The following is an 18,276-nucleotide window of genomic DNA, read 5'->3' as shown; positions in this document are numbered from 1 at the left end:
ACTTAACTAAAAGTAAGTTTTATTTTTCATAAGTTGCAAGACTTCCAAGTCTACAGTTCTATGATCTACGACTCAGAAGCTGAACACCACGTGGTACACCACGTGGAAGAAGAAACTCAGCAAAGAGCAGATAAAAGAGCTGAACATTGCAGACCTATTAAAAGAGGTGGAAATCCTTTTGTTGTTGTTGTTGTTTAGTCGTGTCTGACTCTTCGTGACCCCCTGGACCAGAGCACGCCAGGCACTCCTGTCTTCCACTGCCTCCCACAGTTTGGTCAGACTCATGCTGGTAGCTTCGAGAACGCTGTCCAACCATCTCGTCCTCTGTCGTCCCCTTCTTGTGCCCTCCATATTTCCCAACCACAAAAAAGGCTCTGCTCATCTCTCTTGCTCAGCCAGGCACCATTTGTACCCTGGATGGAGAGCAAAGAAGACCTGGTCGAGGATGACAAGGGAGCGCCTCAAGCGGCTATGCTTCCTGAGCATGCTCAGAAAAAAATGCATTGGGGGAAAAGGAGGAATTTGAGATGAAAAGGTTTTCAGCAAATCCAAGAAAACTTGTTTTAGCTTAGATTTGTTTAAAATAATAATAAGAAAAAGCTTAGATTTGTTTAAAATAATAAGAAGAAAAAGGGTACTCTTTGTAATTTTGCAAAACACACTCGTTAACCGCACGAAAGGTACTCCCTGATGTTAATTTTTTTATTTAACTTCCTGGCTTTCAAATGCCTGGAGAGTTTGACGGATTTCTTCCTGAGGTCAAAATAAAGTAATTTAAAACAAGAGTTGCTGTTGAGATATTTCATTCTGAATCTGCTCCAGCCTTTCTCAAGCTGTGGTTTCCCAGATGTTGTGGAACTACAACTCCCATCATCCCTAGCTAGCAAGGCCAGAGCTCAGGGATGATGGGAGTTGTAGTCCAACATCTGGGGATCCACAGGTTGAGAACCACTATCCGACAGAGGATGAGGACAGGTGGGTGTCCTGCATCCACCCCCCAAGATAAACCTGTCAACTGGAGGCGGGGCGGATCACCCCCCCCCCGCTCCTACAGGGTTGCCAACTTGAATAAAATACAGTGGTACCTCGGGTTAAGAACTTAATTCGTTCCGGAGGTCCGTTCTTAACCTGAAACTGTTCTTAACCTGAAGCACCACTTTAGCTAATGGGGCCTCCTGCTGCCGCCGCGCCGCCGGAGCACGATTTCTGTTCTCATCCTGAAGCAAAGTTCTTAACCCGAAGCACTATTTCTGGGTTAGCAGAGTCAGTAACCTGAAGCGTATGTAACCTGAAGCGTATGTAACCCGAGGTACCACTGTACTGTACAGTATGGGGGGGGCGGTGCACACACACAATGCCCATCAATTTGGGCGTTTTCTTGGGGGGGGGCTCCTATGTCCCCCAAACTCTGCCCGTGTCTGGTCCCCCCGCTCCGCAGCCTCTCCGGCTTCCTCCCTCCACCGCCCCCTCCCCGGCTTCTCCCGGAAGCCCAGCCGCCTCCTCGCCTCCGGGATTCCAGGCCGGGCTTTCCCTCCCTCCCTCCCTCCCTCCGCACGCTCCGCTGCCTGCCGGCGCCTTATTTATTTAAGGTCTGAGTAAGAGCCGCGGTGGGGAGCGCGCCTCTGGCCGGGCCGCCGACGGGGTCCCGATCTGCCGGCTCCGAGCAGCCTCTGCCGCCTGCAGAGCGGAATGGGCGCGGTGAGTGTGACCCGATTTGCGTTTACACGATTACTTTTCAATCCGGTTCTAAACTTTCCCCTGGTGTCCTCCTCCTTGCGCCTTTCCCCCCAAAGAGAAAGAAAATCCATTGGCTCCTCGCCAGAATCTCTTGAAAATCCAAAAGCATTTGTTGCAAACTGGGCAGATGCATTTTTTCCCTTTTTTAAAAAAATGCATATTATTTTTTCCAGTTCCTTGGGAACGGAAATCCCTGGGAACGGAAACTCATTGTAAAGCTGCGGCGGCGGCGGCTTCTTCCTGGCAGAAGCGGTGCGCGGGGTGCCGTGTTGCGCAGGCGCGCGCCGCGGATCCCAAAGAACTTTGTTTCTGGGGAAAGGGAGGCGGCGGCGGCGGCTTGTTGAACGGCGGAACTCACTGCGACAGGAGGCAGCGATGGCCACCGACGGGGGGGGGCGGCTTTCAAAGAGGATGGGGCAGATGCATGGGAGAGGAGAAGGCCATCGGTGGCTGCTAGGCAGGTGGGCTATGCGGTCGGAGGCAGGGATGCTTCTCAAAATCCAGTTTCTGGAGGACACAGCAGGGCATCGATCTCCTTTATTGGCACAAAAAAGTGCATCGTATACATCATGGGTAGGTAAACTAAGGCCCCGGGGGCCGGATCCGGACCAAACGCCTTCTAAATCCAGCCCACGGACGGTCCGTGAATCAGCGTGTTTTTATATGAGTAGAATGTGTGCTTTTATTTAGAATGCATCTCTGGGTTGTTTGTGGGGCATAGGAATTCGTTCATTCCCCCCCCCCCCAAAAAAAATATAGTCTGGCCCCCCACAAGGTCTGAGGGACAGTGGATCGGCCCCCTGCTGAAAAAGTTTGCTGACCCCTGGTATACATGGATCAGAACACAACACAGTTAACAAAACATAGTAGGACATGCTTTACGATAAAAATGTCCAGGCATCGTGAGGTACGAAGATGGCTCTGAGGACCTACGGTGATGTAATTTCATAGCATTACTCAAAAAACTTGCCACATTCTCCCCAACGTCATTACTGCAATTGTTCAGCAGATAAGACACCCTGGAAGAGTCAGTGAGATAAATCCTCTCCTTCAATAAGGGGGCCAAATACCTATCAAATATTTTTGCATAAAATGGGCCATAAAATAAAAAGGTGTGTGATAGATTCGACCTGTTTTGTGCCACAAGGGCAGTGTCTTTCAGAGAACGGGATTTTCAAGAAACTACCTTGCGAGGGAAAGAGCTCTGTGTAGGTGGGGATCGCAAAACGAAATATAAATATGTGTAAATATGGTGTAAATATGGAGTGTCCAGGCTGCACTGCAAAGGGGTTTGAATTCAGTCTCTAGGTTTCTTCACTTGATTTTCTGGAATGCTTCCAACTGTGGGAGCATAAGCAGCGACTCGAGTGATAGGCCACAGGTTCTGATTTTGCTCTCAACGCAAGATAGCCATTCGGAGTGGTGGGATTCTGCCAGCATGTGGAAAGTTAAAGACATGAAATGTAGGCGGAGCCATAATTTTATAATGGTGAGCAGCGCTTTGGTTTCCGGCAGCCTTTGTCCAGTTTCCAGCCACAGGGCACACAATTTGGCAGCCCTGGGATTTTGTGCAGAAATTTGGATTGAATGCGTTCCAACGGTTGGTTAGCTGCACCGATCCATAATGGAACACCATACAGCAGTTTTGGGGCTACAGTGGTACCTCGGGTTACATACGCTTCAGGTTACAGACTCTGCTAACCCAGAAATAGTACCTTGGGTTAAGAACTTTGCTTCAAGATGAGAACAGAAATCGTGCTCTGGCGGCACAGCAGCAGCGGGAGGCCCCATTAGCTAAAGTGGTGCTTCAGGTTAAGAACAGTTTCAGGTTAAGAACGGACCTCCGGAACGAATTAAGTACTTAACCCGAGGTACCACTGTATTTTATTCAAGTTATTTTATTCAGAGCCTAGAGTGTTAAGTGCGATCTTACAATGGTTCCGTATTTCCAAGAAGCATCATATTGGAAGTGGATGCCTAGGTATTTAAAGTTTTCAACCTGTTCCAACGGGGTTCCACTGATCTCCCACCTACGAGGCTTCCAAGATCTTGAGAAAACAAGCACTTTAGATTTTGCGAAGTTCAGTTCCAGTCTGTTGACTGTACAATATTCCTGGCAACTGCTTCAAACCATTGTGCGAGACAAGATGACTGCGTCATCGGCATATAGTAAGATGGGAGCGTGGATGGAGCGGAGCTTCAGGCAGTGGCCACCCACTCCGTGAAAACAAGGTGCAAGGTCGTTTAAGGTTGTATAAATACGGGGCTAAGATGAAACCCTGTTTTACCCCTTTGTTGGCAATGATTTTGGGGGTTAGCCTGCCCTATTGGGAGCATCTCACTTGGCAACACGTGGAGGTGTGTAGTTTCCTGATGAGGAAGAGTAACCTTTCAAAGATAATAATAATAATAATAATAATATTTATTATTTATACCCCACCCATCTGGCTGGGTTTCCCCAGCCACTCTGGGCGGCTTCCAACAAAACACTAAAATACAATAACCTATTAAACATTAAAAGCTTCCCTAAACAGGGCTGCCTTCAGATGTCTTCTAAATTGACATCTGGTGGGAGGGCGTTCCACAGGGCAGGTGCCACTACCGAGAAGGCCCTCTGCCTGGTTCCCTGTAACTTGGCTTCTCGCAGTGAGGGAACCGCCAGAAGGCCCTTGGCAGTGGACCTCAGCATCCGGGCAGAACGGACACTGAGTTCCGTTCTGAGGACACTGAAGATGTTCAGTATGCACAGTTTGTTCCAGAGCAGCTCTCTCAGGATTGAGTCAAAGGCTCCTTTCAGGTCCAGAAATGCTGTATACAGTTTTTGATGAAGAGCACTAGAGTATTTATTCAGTTGGTGACACAATGATCCAAGGTAGCTTTACCCTAGCAAAACCTGCTTGGGGCCTGCAAATTGGGATACCCACTGGGTAAGCTTTCTCAGAAGATGCTTAGCATAGAGCTTTTCCACTATGGAGGAAGGGGAGTTAAGGATTTGCCCCGCAGCAGTGTAACTTCTGATGGCTGAAGTTTTGGAAGACATTGGGTTGCCCAAGGATTTCGCCTGTTCAGGGTCGTATCAGAGTCTGAAGGGACCCTTGGAATGGCACCCTTTTGTGGAACTCCCTTCAGTGCCCCCCATTATACGGTGCGACCTCGGTTTATGAACGTAATCCGTTCCGGAAGCCCGTTCTTAAACCAAAACCGTTCTTAAACCGAGGCACGCTTTTCCTAATGAGGCCTCCCGCCACTGGCGCCCTTCCACCATTCGGATTCTGTTCTTAGACCAAGTTCTCAAACCGCGACACTATTTCTGGTTTTGCAGAGTTCGTAAACCAAGTCGTTCTTAAACCGAGGTACCACTGTTTGTTATTTGGTGGGAGTTCTGCAGTTGGAGAATGGTGGACTCACAGAATTGTAGAGCAGGAAGATTCCACTACACCACGTTTTAATGTATGCCTCTCTTCTCCACCAATAAATGCATTTTTGTATATATCATTTGGTGGGAGGTCTGCATCACAAAATCCGGAGAAGTACGCATACTGGTTTAGGAAGCACAAATGAGATAGTTTTTCATCAAAAGGCGAATAAAATTGAAATGCTCCTCCATGCCTCAAGTACAGGTTATGACCAGGGAACTGTGGGAAATTAAAAATAGCACCTGTAGCATCTCATCACTCTCTTTGGGAACCCCTGCTCTAACCACTACACCACATTGCCCTTCCCCAGTAATGCATTTTTGGACACTTGGCTCTCCCCTCTTATTGGGGAACTGCATTTTGCATCATGTATTGTTTCTGGGAACTGCAAAGTAGGTAAACTCAGATTAAAATGCAAATGGATGCAAATTCCACCTCCATCAGCCCCTCCCATCCAGGAACTCTCTCATTAACCGACTTTCCCCTTCAAAAGCCATTGATGGGGCCCCTTCTCTGCTTTTGCCCTTCTCTTTCTGAGGATGCGGCACAGATCACCCCGCCTGCCCCTTTTATCTTTCCTCCTCCGCACTTGTTGCTGCCTTTGCCATGGCAACGGAGGGGGCTGTTTGTGCAGGTTGCCAGGGTTTCTCTTCCTGCACAATCAGACTTGGCAGTGAGCAAGGTAACTGACACCGAAAACCGGTCCAGTTGGAAAGAAAACCAGGCCTGGAGTCTTGCTCTGTCTGGCCCGGAGCGGAGACCCTCCTGTCAACGATTTAGCAGCCAGCATCCTGCTTCCTGCAGTGGCCAGTCGGATGCCTCCAATAGCCCATAAGCAGGGTACCAATGCAGCTACCCTGTTTTGCCTCTGTGGGAGTCACTGCTCTGATCTTCAGCCAAACGGCTGTTCTCAATAATAGATCATTGTATTTTAATATTCTGTTGGAAGCCGCCCAGAGTGGCTGGGGAAACCCAGCCAGATGGGCAGGGTATTATTATTATTATTATTATTGTTGTTGTTGTTGTGAATCTGGGATTCACAAGCACAGCTGTTGTGGCCTCCTCCATGGATTTGTCTGACCCTCTTTCAAAGCTATCCAGGTTGGTTGTCATCTCTGCCTCCTGCAGCAGTAAAAGTCTAAAATCTTCCAACATTCAGCTTTTCTGGATAACCCCGCTTAGTTCCTGTGCTCTGAGATTTAAATTGGCACCGGGAGTAAGTTCCTTTTCTCCGGCGCTCAAGCCCCACTCACACCTGCTTGCCGGCATCTCAGCCTCAGTTTTCCCCATCTGGTAAATGGGAACAAAGCAAGTGATAAATAGGCTGCCAGGCATTCTGCTGCTGTGGGAATCTGCCTTTCCCACTGCCCCACTTCCCTTTCCTTCTACCCTTCCCCTGCGAACGTTTGGGTCATGGGACCTGCCGGCTGAGAAGCCGCCAAGTTTGGAAGCCGAGCCCCACCAACAATGTCAAGTTCAGCAGGTTAAGGTAACACAGTGATGTCACCTGACGCTGTTTGTTCAGAGCTGCCTTGAAACAGCTGGGCGAAGGATGGTGGCTGGTTTGGGACACGCAGCCAAGTGAAATGAATTCCAGTTTCACTTCTTCATTTTTGGATTTCCACTGAGAGTTGATTTTTGCGACAATAATAGTTCATTACCGACTGAATTTACACCCTGTCCTTCCTTTCCAAGGAGACCGTGGTGGCAGGCAGATACGGAATTTAGAAAAAGAATGAAAACAAAGCAAAAACAGATCAAAACATTATCGATTAAAAGCAGTTTTGGTTAAAAAAAACATTGTAAGAGCAATGACAGATAAAAACCTTCTTCCGCCCTGTGATCAAGGGATTTTCCAGGGCTGGAAAATTCTTCAGCCACTGAACGCCTGGGTAAAGAGGAATACTGTTCCCACTTCTGGTTGCCTTGCTTCAGAAAGGATATTGTAGAGTGAAAAAAGGTTCAGAAAAGGGCAGCCGTCATGCTCAAGGGGGATGGAGCAAGTCAAGCTGCTCCTCTTCTCCTAGCAGCACATTGTTAACCTTTGGAACTCACTGCCACAGTAGGCAGGGATGGCCTCCGAGTTGGATGGCTTTAAAAGATGATTAGACAAGTTGATGGAGGACTAATGACAAACCTAGACAGCATCTTAAATAGCAGAGACATCACCTTGCCAACAAAGGTCCATATAGTTAAAGCTATGGTTTTCCCAGTAGTGATGTATGGAAGTGAGAGCTGGACCATAAAGAAGGCTGGTCTCCGAAGAATGGATGCTTTTGAATTATGGTGCTGGAGGAGACTCTTGAGAGTCCCATGGACTGCAAGAAGATCCAACCTCTCCATTCTGAAGGAAATCAGCCCTGAGTGCTCACTGGAAGGACAGATCCTAAAGCTGAGGCTTCAATACTTTGGCCACCTCGTGAGAAGAGAAGACTCCCTGGAAAAGACCCTGATGTTGGGAAAGATGGAGGGTGCCAGGAGAAGGGGACGACAGAGGACGAGATGGTGGGACAGTGTTCTCGAAGCTACCAGCGTGAGTTTGACCAAACTGCGGGAGGCAGTGGAAGACAGGAGTGCCTGGCGTGCTCTGGTCCAGGGGGTCACGAAGAGTCGGACACGACTAAACGACTCAACGACAACAACATGTTCAGGAGCCAAGGTGTTTCGAGGTCCAAGGTATGACTGTAGTGCAATATGTCTTCCATCTGTTGTTGCCCACAGAGTCTGTCTCCGTTCGACACCTGTTGTACCGTCCTCCCGGGACGGCAGAAGGCATAGGTTGAAAACGTAGCTCGGTAAAAGCAAAGTGTAGTTAGAGGCTGGCCGGAGATTCGACAGGCTCTAAAATGGACTGTCACTTAACTCCAGTATATGCTTTTAAAATTACTGCGTGCACACACAAGAAATTGCATATATCCAAACACTTGGGGCCGTCCCACAGCTACGAGCAGGTAAGGGAAAGAGAGAAAGAAATCCCAAAACTCGTGCTCAGAGTGGGCCCCTATCCAGGAAGCAAGGTGGAGCCCTTAAAACAGGCATAGGCAAACTTGGCCCTCCAGATGTTTTGGGACTACAAGTCCCATCATCCCTAGCTAACAGGACCAGTGGTCAGGGATGATGGGAACTGTAGTCTCAAAACATCTGGAGGGCCGAGTGTGCCTATGCCTGGCTTAAAAGCTCTTTACCTACTGGGTTACCCAAGCCAACCCAATGCGAAAATGGACTTTAAATTCTCCCTCTTGCTCTGGAGCTTGGATGGCCATGTGAGATCTCATGAGGGCGTCCCAGAGCTGGAACGCTGAGCAGGGCCTCCCAAGCCTTAGAAACAATTTCTGCCATGGGAAACCCTAAGCACACCTGGTGTAAAAAGAGCTTTCGAGCTCTCCACTTTGCTTGGATTGAATTTGCGCAGTTTTGAGGAGCCTGCCTTCAGCCGCGTATACAGCTGAAATCACTGTGAGTTAAACGTGCGTCAGGTGCGATTGTACTTTATGCGCTCCAGGTCCAGAACCGGCAGCTGGGTTTTCGTTTGTTTGTTTTGTTTCTGTGTGTTTTTGCCATGCGCTGCCTCTTCCCTCTGGGAATGCAGCAGACGGGCAAATATGCTTCTGTGTGATATGGAGCCAAGGCCAAGCCACCTGTGCCGTCGCTATCGATCTCTGGCGGGAGCCTCGTGGGCAAAAAGAGACAGCTGGGGGTGGGCTGGCTCTGCATTTGGGATCCTGGGGCCTCGAGGAATTAATATTTACGGAAACTGATCCCAAGTGTTGTGTCTTTCCTGGCTCGGTTTGGAGGACAGGAATTTTTTCTTTCCAAGGGATGATTTTGACGCCTGAGCCTTAGATTCTTTTTCTGCCATATAAACACACACACACACACACACACACACACACACACAGTGGTACTTCGGGTTACATACGCTTCAGGTTACAGACTCCGCTAACCCAGAAATATTACCTTGGGTTAAGAACTTTGCTTCAGGATGAGAACAGAAATTGCTCAGCAGCGATGTGGCAGCAGTGGGAGGCCCCATTAGCTAAAGTGATGCTTCAGGTTAAGAACAGTTTCAGGTTAAGAACGGATCTCTGGAACTAAGTAAGTACCTAACCAGAGGTACCACTGTGTGTGTGTGTGTGTGTGTGTGTGTGTGTGTGTGTGTGTATATATATATATATCTCAGATCTGCAAATCTCTCTATCTATACCCTGCTTGCAAATTCCCTCCTCCCCTTGTTATTGAAGTATGTCAATTCAAATAACAGAAGCACAAAAAGAAAAAAGCAGTGCAATATATCTGGAAGAGACTTGAATCAGGTAAGCAGGGTACAGTGGTACCTCGGGTTACAGACACTTCAGGTTACAGACGCTTCAGGTTACAGACGCTTCAGGTTACAGACTCTGCTAACCCAGAAATAGTACCTTGGGTTAAGAACTTTGCTTCAGGATGAGAACAGAAATCGTGCAGTGGCAGTGCAGCGGCAGCGGGAGGCCCCATTAGCTAAAGTAGTGCTTCAGGTTAAGAACAGTTTCAGGTTAAGAACAGACCTCCGGAACGAATTAAGTTCTTAACCCGAGGTACCACTGTACTTAGGAACATCAGAAAAGCCAAATTTAATGCTGTGGTATAGAGAAGGAGTTCCGTGTGTCTGTGTTTGTTGTGTAAAGGATAAAATCCCCCCCCCCCCAAAGCACAGAATTTTTCCGGATCCTCTAAGCCTTTGGCAACACATAATTTATATGTTGCTTTATCAACTAGTGCTAAACGTCTTTTCAAGGGATGATTCCGACGCCTGGGGCTTGGATTCTCTGTCGGCCTCTTTTATTTTTAAAGAGCGGATCTGCAAATCTCTCTTTCTACAGTCTGCTTGCAAGTGTCACCCTCAACAAAGTCAAATATTGAATGTATGCACCTTCCTAACTGTTGAATGGGGACATATTATGTTGACGGCTCTGGCCTGCCTGCTGTTTTTAAGGGGGTGTGTGTTGAGGCAGGTGCTCATTTGTTTCCCTGCATCTGTCCTTTTGCTGGGTTTTCTGGTTAAAAGATGCTAAGGGGTTTTAAAAAAGGGAATCAGGATGCTGTCGGAAAAGCTGGCCAGTGGTTCTGCCATTGGCAAAACCAGCCAGTCAGAAGCCTCTAGGAAGCAGGGTGGAAGGGCAACAGCCAATTCTTGTTTTGCCCCATTATTTGGTATTTTAATATCATTTTTAATTGACTTTACATATAATCCTCCTCCTGAAAAGAAACCATATGCAGGAAAAACAAGCTTGCACTCAGAACTCGGGATTGTCATTTCACATCCAAAGCACCATTACTCACTGGGTAGCCCAAAGGTGGAAAGAGGAAGCCGTCCCAACCAGAGAAGATTGGCAAACTGTTAATGGACTATGCTGAAGTGGCTAAATGAACTGGAAAGCTCAGAAATGAAGATGACAATAAATTTTTAAAAGGAATGGGAAATGTTTATTATGTATTTACAAAAGTATTGCAAACAGGTTCATACATTGGCAGGATTTAAGGAACACTTGTAACTGTAGAAATAGTATAAGAAATTTGAGGTGGAAAAATAATTTGGAGTAGAAATGATACACGGTTGAAGAAGAAAACTAAGGAACAGGGGAGAGGGGAGTCACAGGATTTGGAGAATCCAATTTTATGGATTTGATATTGCTTTTGTGTATAATTTGTTGTTGTTGTTTGTTTGCTTGGTTTTTATTTTCACTATCTTTGTTGAAATAATAATAATAATTAATATGAAAGTAAAGCACCATTACTCATTGGAACTGGCATGGTTATGGGTGCTACATAATACTCATTTCAGTAAGAAATTGGTCTTTTAGCCCTTTGGAACTCCCTGCCAATGGACTTCAGGCAGGTGCCTTCACTGTACTCTTCGGCGCTTGCTAAAAACATTTTTGTTCAGACAAGCCTACCCAGATATCTAGAATGCTAGTGTTTTTTTTAGTTTATTGCTGGCTTTAGTGTTTTAACTGTTTCCCTTTGAAATTTCATTTAATATATTTCACACACCCCTATTTTCCTCCAGGTTTGATGTCGCCGTCTGCCCTGCGTGGTTTGTCGCCATGGCTGATACAATCTTTGGCAACGGGAATGACCAGTGGGTCTGCCCCAATGACAGGCAGCTAGCATTGCGGGCCAAGTATGTCTCTCTCTTTTTCACCCCACGCTGGGGCAATTTCCTACTGGGGGGGATATCCTTTGTATGCTGATGCTGTGATAACCCTTAAAATATATATATAAATAAATAGAACTGCCTGCCAATGTTAGCTGCTGATTCAAAAAAAACGCTCATTTGTGAGTACTGTGGTACCTCGGGTTACATACGCTTCAGGTTACAGACTCCGCTAACCCAGAAATAGTGCTTCAGGTTAAGAACTTTGCTTCAGGATAAGAACAGAAATCGTGCTCTGGTGGCGCGGCAGCAGCAGGAGGCCCCATTAGCTAAAGTGGTCTTTAGGTTAAGAACAGTTTCAGGTTAAGAACCGACCTTTGGAACGAATTAAGTCCTTAACCCAAGGTACCACTCTATTTCAAGGGCAGCTTAAGGGACATGATGGCCAGAGGCCAAAGTAGACAGAGCAGCAAACGAAAAAATTTGGACCCTCTCTCGGATCTGGCGTATTGTGTGGAAATGAATTCTCATCACAAAAATATGAAGTTCCCAAGTTCTGCTTGCAGAAACTGCATTTAAACGTTACAAAACAAACGATGCATTGTCCCATATATTTCCATCATTACCTATACTAATCCCAGTATAAGGCTCGAGGACATATCTTTGCTAAAAACGAGCTTTTTCAACTTAACCCCCCCCCCAGAAGATCTCTGTCCCCGCTCTTTTTCCAGCTTGCTTGCATCTTGGCCAACGCCCAGGGAGATCTGTGTGCGCTTGGGAAAACAGCACATGACTCTGGAGTGGTCCGGGCTACCTTCAACAGCATAAGCAAACACTCTGAAAACCTGTGACTCAATCATAAAGCTGGCCCACCCCACCTTTGCGATGGAAAAATACAAGCCTTCTGCCAATGTGTCCGTACATTCTGCACCGTAATTTAAATGCAATGCAATTTCAACGGTGCACCGTTTTATGTAAAGTTGATTAAATAACTTCCGACATCCCAGACCCTGTGATTTCAGAGCCCGGACGTGAGACTTAGGGGTGGCCCCTGGTGATGTCAGAGGAGGTGGAGCCAGTGATGTCATAGGGGCGGGCCCTGGGAATGTCTGTTAAGCGCAGCGCAACTGCGGAGAGCCTGTCATTCAAAAAAAGGAAACGAAAACAGAGACCTCAAATGAGTCAATTTGTTGTTTAGTTGTTTAGTCACGTCCGACTCTTCGTGACCCCCTGGACCAGAGCACGCCAGGCACTCCTGTCTTCCACTGCCTCCCGCAGTTTGGTCAAACTCATGCTGGTAGCTTCGAGAACACTGTCCCACCATCTCGTCCTCTGTCGTCCCCTTCTCCTTGTGCCCTCCATCTTTCCCAACATCAGGGTCTTTTCCAGGCAGTCTTCTCTTCTCATGAGGAGGCCAAAGTCTTGGAGCCTCAGCTTCAGGATCTGAGTTAATACTGGGTGGAAATCAAGAGTGAAGCATTAGCTAAAGGGGGTGTTCTCAAGTCCAGCTGAATGAGGGGACCATTCCTTCTCACCTGGTTAGGGAACCTGGGTAGGGGAGCTGCGCTTGCCCACCTGGAGATTCACATCCCCGCCACCTGCCGCCTCTTCCTGGATGGCAGGCACACCTGGAGTCTTCAGGTTAGTCCTGTGGGGTGGAGGGTGTCTGGCAACCCCTTCATCCTGCCCATTGGTTAGAGGCAGGGCATGGAAATGAGAAGTGATGGAGGAGGCAGGGAATTCACCCTCTGCCCACAATTCGCGGCTGAGCCATGTCCTTCTTCATTGGGGGCTGGAACAGGCTTGGTTGATCTTGACCCCCTCCCTTCCCTCCATGTGGAAATTAAATCACACAGGAAGGTGTCAGGGTGCTCGACAAATACTGCTCAATATTGACATGAGTCTACCAATTGTGTGTGGGTTTGATTGCCTTGTACGTGCCCTGCTTGGCTTCCCGGAAGGTTGTAAAATTGAAGATTAAAAATGGGATTGCTTGGATTTATTTTCTTAGTTCTGTTTTTTTTTTTAATTAAACCTTCCTGTCCAAGTCGTTCCCCCACCACCCGGCCCTCCTGTGATGTTTTTACTGCGAGTGATTTGTTACTGTCTTGTTATTTCGTGGCATCGGGGTAGTATTTCATCCCTTTGGCTCCCTGTCTTCAGTTTGCTTAGGAAGCTGCCTTGTGCTGAGTTAGACCCATGGGTCCATCTATTGCCCACACTGGCCGGCAGCAGCTCTCCTGGCTTTCAGTCAGGGGGACATTCCCACCCCATTTGGAGACCCTGGGGATTGAACCGGGGACATTTTGCATGTAATAATCATAATCATAATTTATTATTTATACCCCGCCCATCTGGCTGGGCTTCCTCAGCCACTCTGGGCGGCTTCCAAAAAAATATTAAAATACTCTAATACATCAAACATTAAAAGCTTCCCTAAACAGGGCTGCCTTCAGATGTCTTCTAAAAGTCTGGTAGTTGTTGTTCTCTTTGACATCTGGTGGGAGGGCGTTCCACAGGGAGGGCACCACCACCAAGAAGGCCCTCTGCCTGGTTCCCTGTAGCTTTGCTTCTTGCAGTGAGGGAACCGCCAGAAGGGCCTCGGCGCTGGACCTCAGTGTCCGGGCAGAACAATGGGGGTGGAGACGCTCCTTCAGGTATACTGGACCGAGGCCGTTTAGGGCTTTAAAGGTCAGCACCAACACTTTGAATTGTGCTCGGAAACATACTGGGAACCAATGTAGGTCTTTCAAGACCGGTGTTATATGGTCTCGGTGGCCGCTCCCAGTCACCAGTCTAGCTGCCGCATTCTGGAATAGTTGTAGTTTCCAGGTCACCTTCAAAGGTAGCCCCACGTAGAGCACAGATTCTCCTCCACCGAGCTGTGGCCCTTCCTTAGCCCAGATCTAAATGTACTTTTTTTTAGGATCTACAAACTAGGTAATTTTTTTTACAGAAAAAGTTAAACCTCTCCCCAGGCAGGCTTGCCCAGCGCCTTCATTAAATTTCTTTAGGCGCCAGGCAAAAAAACATTCCTTTCTTCCCAAGCCTTTGGCTAATTAAACAATCTATGGCCTTTTAAACTCTCTCTCTCTCTCTCTCTCTCTCTCTGTGTGTGTGTGTGCGTGTCATAGCTGTCAAGTGTCCCTTATTTGAAGGGACAGTCCCTTATTCCAGCGCCATGTCCTGCTGCTGTCCCTTATTGATAGATGTCCCTTAAATGTCCCTTAAATGATGTCCCTTAAATTTCAAAGGAAGCAGCTCCTCTCCCTCCCTCCCTGCTGGCCAGGGAGGAGGGAGGCTCCAACTGTGTTGCTTGGCTGTGTTGCTCACCCAATAAGAAGTCTAAGAACGACTGGGGGGTGGAGCTTGCATGACTTGTGTGTGGCTAGTTAATACAAGCTGAGGGGTTTTTTGAATGCTGGACGCCATTTTGTTGCACGTGCTGCTGCAAACTTTGCAGTGCAAAGCCAGGCCGGGGAGCCATCTTAAGTTGAGGCTGCATAGGCCTTGTGGTGCATGTGATTCAGATTCTATTCAGTTGAACCTCTGGTTACAAAGTTGGTTGTACAGTGTTCTCGAAGCTACCAGCATGAGTTTGACCAGACTGCAGGAGGACAGGAAGACTGGAGTGCCTGGAACAGGTGAGGCTGCAGGTCCCTTATTTTGGTTGCTGGTCCCTTATTTTCAAGGCTGCTCGTCCCTTATTTTCAAATCTGTAAGTTGACAGCTATGGTATGTGTGTGTGTGTGTGTTATCGTTTGTTACTTTGGTCTGTTTTTTTGTGCTTTTATGTAAACTTCCCCATGATCCTCAGAAGAAGTGTGCCGTAGAGATTTAATAAAAAGAAATAAGTAAGCAAACCACCTAACTTGAGTGTATTGATTTTAAAGCACGACAGGCGGATTTAGTTTTTTAAAACTTTTTTTTTCAAAAAGAAAGCGATGCAACGGCTGTTAGTACGGATTATTTTGTGTTTGTTAAGATTGTGATGGTTTTAGCATATATACTTGGACGAAGTTCTGTTGGTGTGCTCGGAAATGACGCTCAGATTGTTTGATTTTCCTAAATGTGTAACCGTTACGTGTAATTTAAAAAATAATAATAAAATCAATAGCCTTGCTTCTTGACGAAGCTCTTCTTTCTCTCCCCCTCCTCTGAATTCCTTTCCTTCTAGGCTTCAGACCGGCTGGTCGGTTCACACGTTCCAAAGCAACCGGCAGAGGAAAACACAGGCGCTGAACGCCAAGGAGATGGAAGTCATCCTGGAAGTCGTCCGCCGGGCGGAGAAACTGGACGTTATTGAACAGCAGAGGATTGGGTATGGTTGCCGGCGCCTTCCTGTAGACCTGAGGGTTTCTCATTTCTTAAGAAGCTGCCTTAACACCACACCCCAGACCCTTGAGCCTTCTAGTCCAGTGCTGTCTGCACGGACTGGCAGCAGCTTCTCAGGGTTTCCAGAAAGGGAGCCTTTCCCGGCCGTGCCATGAGCCGCCAGTCGTTGAACCCAGGGCAATTGCACAATGCTCTGCCCCTCAGTACCAGTTCTTCCCCTACAAATAAGGCAAGGTGCTAGACCTCATGGTTCTGAATGGCAACATAGGAAGCTGATTTATACTGAGTCGGACCATGGGGCTATCTAGATCTGTGTTGTCTACACTGGCTGGCAGAGGCTCTTCAGGTTTTTGGACTGGAGTCTCCCCCAGGCCTGCCTGATGGTGTCAGGATTGAACCCAAGACCTTCTGCATGCAAACCGATTGCTCTGTCACTGACCTGCAGCCCTCCTCCAATATCTCTCTCTGGAAATGTTGATAGGAGCGTGTCCTCTGTGGCTTAGCTGCCTTCTCCTGTTTCCTCACACCACTCATAATTTTCTCAAACCTCTTTAGCGGCAGCGGCTCTCCTGGTTTCCAGACAGGGGTCTCTCCTTTCCTTACCTGGAGATACCGGGATTCGAACCTGGGACCTTCTGAATGCAAATCAGATTCCAAACCACTCTGAGAGATGGGTATGGTTGGTTTGTTTATATACCGCTTTGGGGATCAAGGGCCCAACAAAGCGGCGAATAGAATATCCGTGCAAAGGACAAATGCAAGAAAGGAAATACAGAACTGCAGCGAAAAGAGTTGATTGGGAAAAGCCATATAAAATAGTGACATCGCCAGATGAACTGCCCGTCACACTTAATAATGCATCTTTAAATAAAAATTATTATTATTATTATTGAGCTGCAGTCATGCTTGGCTCTGGAGCGTTCTGGATCTCACATAACCCAGCTTGTTCCACATTCTGCCCTCCAACCGGCTGCTCCAGCTGCTTGCCTCGTAGCAAGCCCATCCACGAATGATTGCCCCAAGGTGGGTGCCCTTGCCCTAGTACCCCGAAGTGAAAATCCCCAAAGGGATAAATCCCTTTGGTGTCTTCTCCTTTGCAGCTGCCTCATCAGATAAACAGATATATCTGTCTGCACATGGTGGCATTCAGAAGACCTCGGGCTCAACCCTTGGTCTCTCCAGGTCCTTGTAGCTCTGCCCTGGCCACACCCCCTCTCCTCAGCCACACCCCTTTTCTCTAGGCCACGCCTCCCACCAGCCCTGATTCAAACCCCTCTCAAGGGTTTCTGCCTGGCTGGGATTTGTCCCTGAATTCTGGTAACGCCTTTTACTTGCCTTGATGGACAGAGGCAAAAGTGGCCTCCATTGCTCAATAATAATAATAATAATAATAATAATAATAATAATAATAATAATAATAATAATAATAATAATAAATAAAGAATAATAATTTATTATTTATACCTCGCCCATCTGGCTGGGTTTCCCCAGCCACTCTGGGCGGCTTCCAGCCGAATATTAATAACAATACTGCATCAGACATTAAAAGCTTCCCTAAACGGAGCCGCCTTCGATGGCTTTTAAAAGTAAAACAGTTGTTTATTGCCTTGACATCTGCTGGGAGGGTGTTCCACAGGGAGGGTGCCACCACCGAGAAGGCCCTCTGCCTGGTTCTCTGTAACCTTACTTCTCGCAATGAGGGAACCGCCAGAAGGCCCTTGGTGCTGGACCTCAGTGTCCGGGCTGAACGATGGAGATGGAGACGCTCCTTCAGGTATACAGGACCAAGGCCGTTTAGGGCTTTAAAGGTCAGCACCAACACTTTGAATTGTGCTCGGAAACGTACTGGGAGCCAATGAAGATATTTCAGGACTGGTGTTATGTGGTCTAGGCGGCCGCTCCCAGTCACCAGTCTAGCTGCCGTATTCTGGATTAATTGCAGTTTCCGGGTCACCTTCAAAGGTAGCCCCACGTAGAGCGCATTGCAGTAGTCCAAGTGGGAGATAACCAGAGCATGCACCACTCTGGCGAGACAGTCTGCGGGCAGGGAGGGTCTCATCCAGTTTTTGCCAGTGGCCCCTTCCAACATGCAGCCCCTGGAAGGTTGCCCTATGGGCAGGGCTGTCTTAAGCATATGTGGCATCGGGGTGTAAAGATCTGCCCGATGCCCCCCCTCCGGTTGCCCAGTCCCAGGTGCACCCCCCGACCGGCTGCCTCAGCATCTTGCTGGCTTGGTTGGCCCCGAACTCGCGACACAGAGTCGCCCGCAGCACAGAGTGGCGCTCCGACCGACGGGCGAGCTCTTCCCCGGACTCAACTCTCGGGCCCCGGACTCTCAGCCTCGTGCCCCTGAGAGGTCCCTAGTGCCTATAGGTAAGACGGCCCTTCCTATGGGGCTGAAAAAGCTTCCCCTCGCTCCTCGCCGTGCTGTAAAATCGGCAGCCCAGCCCAGAAATGGCTTCTTCCTCCACCTTGCAAGGCTGATTGAAGAGACCCATTAGCTGGTGGCAGTCTTCATGCTCTGCTTTTTGAAAAGGAAAAGGTCCCGCGGTTGCCGTTTTCAGAACCGCAGCTGCCTGGCTGGCATTTCCCGAAGCAAATGAGGCCTTAATAGCTGGACGCTGTGAGGCCTGTTGTCGAAAGATCTTTAGAGCA

At 48.0% G+C, this 18,276-nt stretch overlaps 1 protein-coding gene across 2 annotated transcripts in view; it reads left to right on the top strand.

The window, feature by feature from the left end:
- Nucleotides 1–1,559: 1,559 nt before the first annotated feature.
- The window catches only part of RPH3AL (rabphilin 3A like (without C2 domains)), a 50,608-nt gene continuing 33,891 nt past the window's right edge, over nt 1,560–18,276 (top strand). Inside the window, exons 1-3 of one of the 2 annotated variants that reach the window (XM_081172195.1) lie at nt 1,560–1,698; nt 11,200–11,313; nt 15,464–15,607. In XM_081172195.1, the coding sequence (XP_081028321.1) occupies nt 11,237–11,313; nt 15,464–15,607 (221 nt within the window). In that variant the 5' untranslated portion in view covers nt 1,560–1,698; nt 11,200–11,236. Of the gene's footprint in view, nt 1,699–2,068; nt 2,199–11,199; nt 11,314–15,463; nt 15,608–18,276 lie in introns of those variants that run through there. The other variant, XM_081172194.1, reaches the window with a different exon arrangement.

The sequence above is a fragment of the Podarcis bocagei genome (assembly GCF_964188305.1).
Source record: "Podarcis bocagei genome assembly, chromosome: 15".
Classification (NCBI taxonomy): domain Eukaryota; kingdom Metazoa; phylum Chordata; class Lepidosauria; order Squamata; family Lacertidae; genus Podarcis; species Podarcis bocagei.
This window is presented reverse-complemented; position numbering and strand designations above follow the sequence as displayed.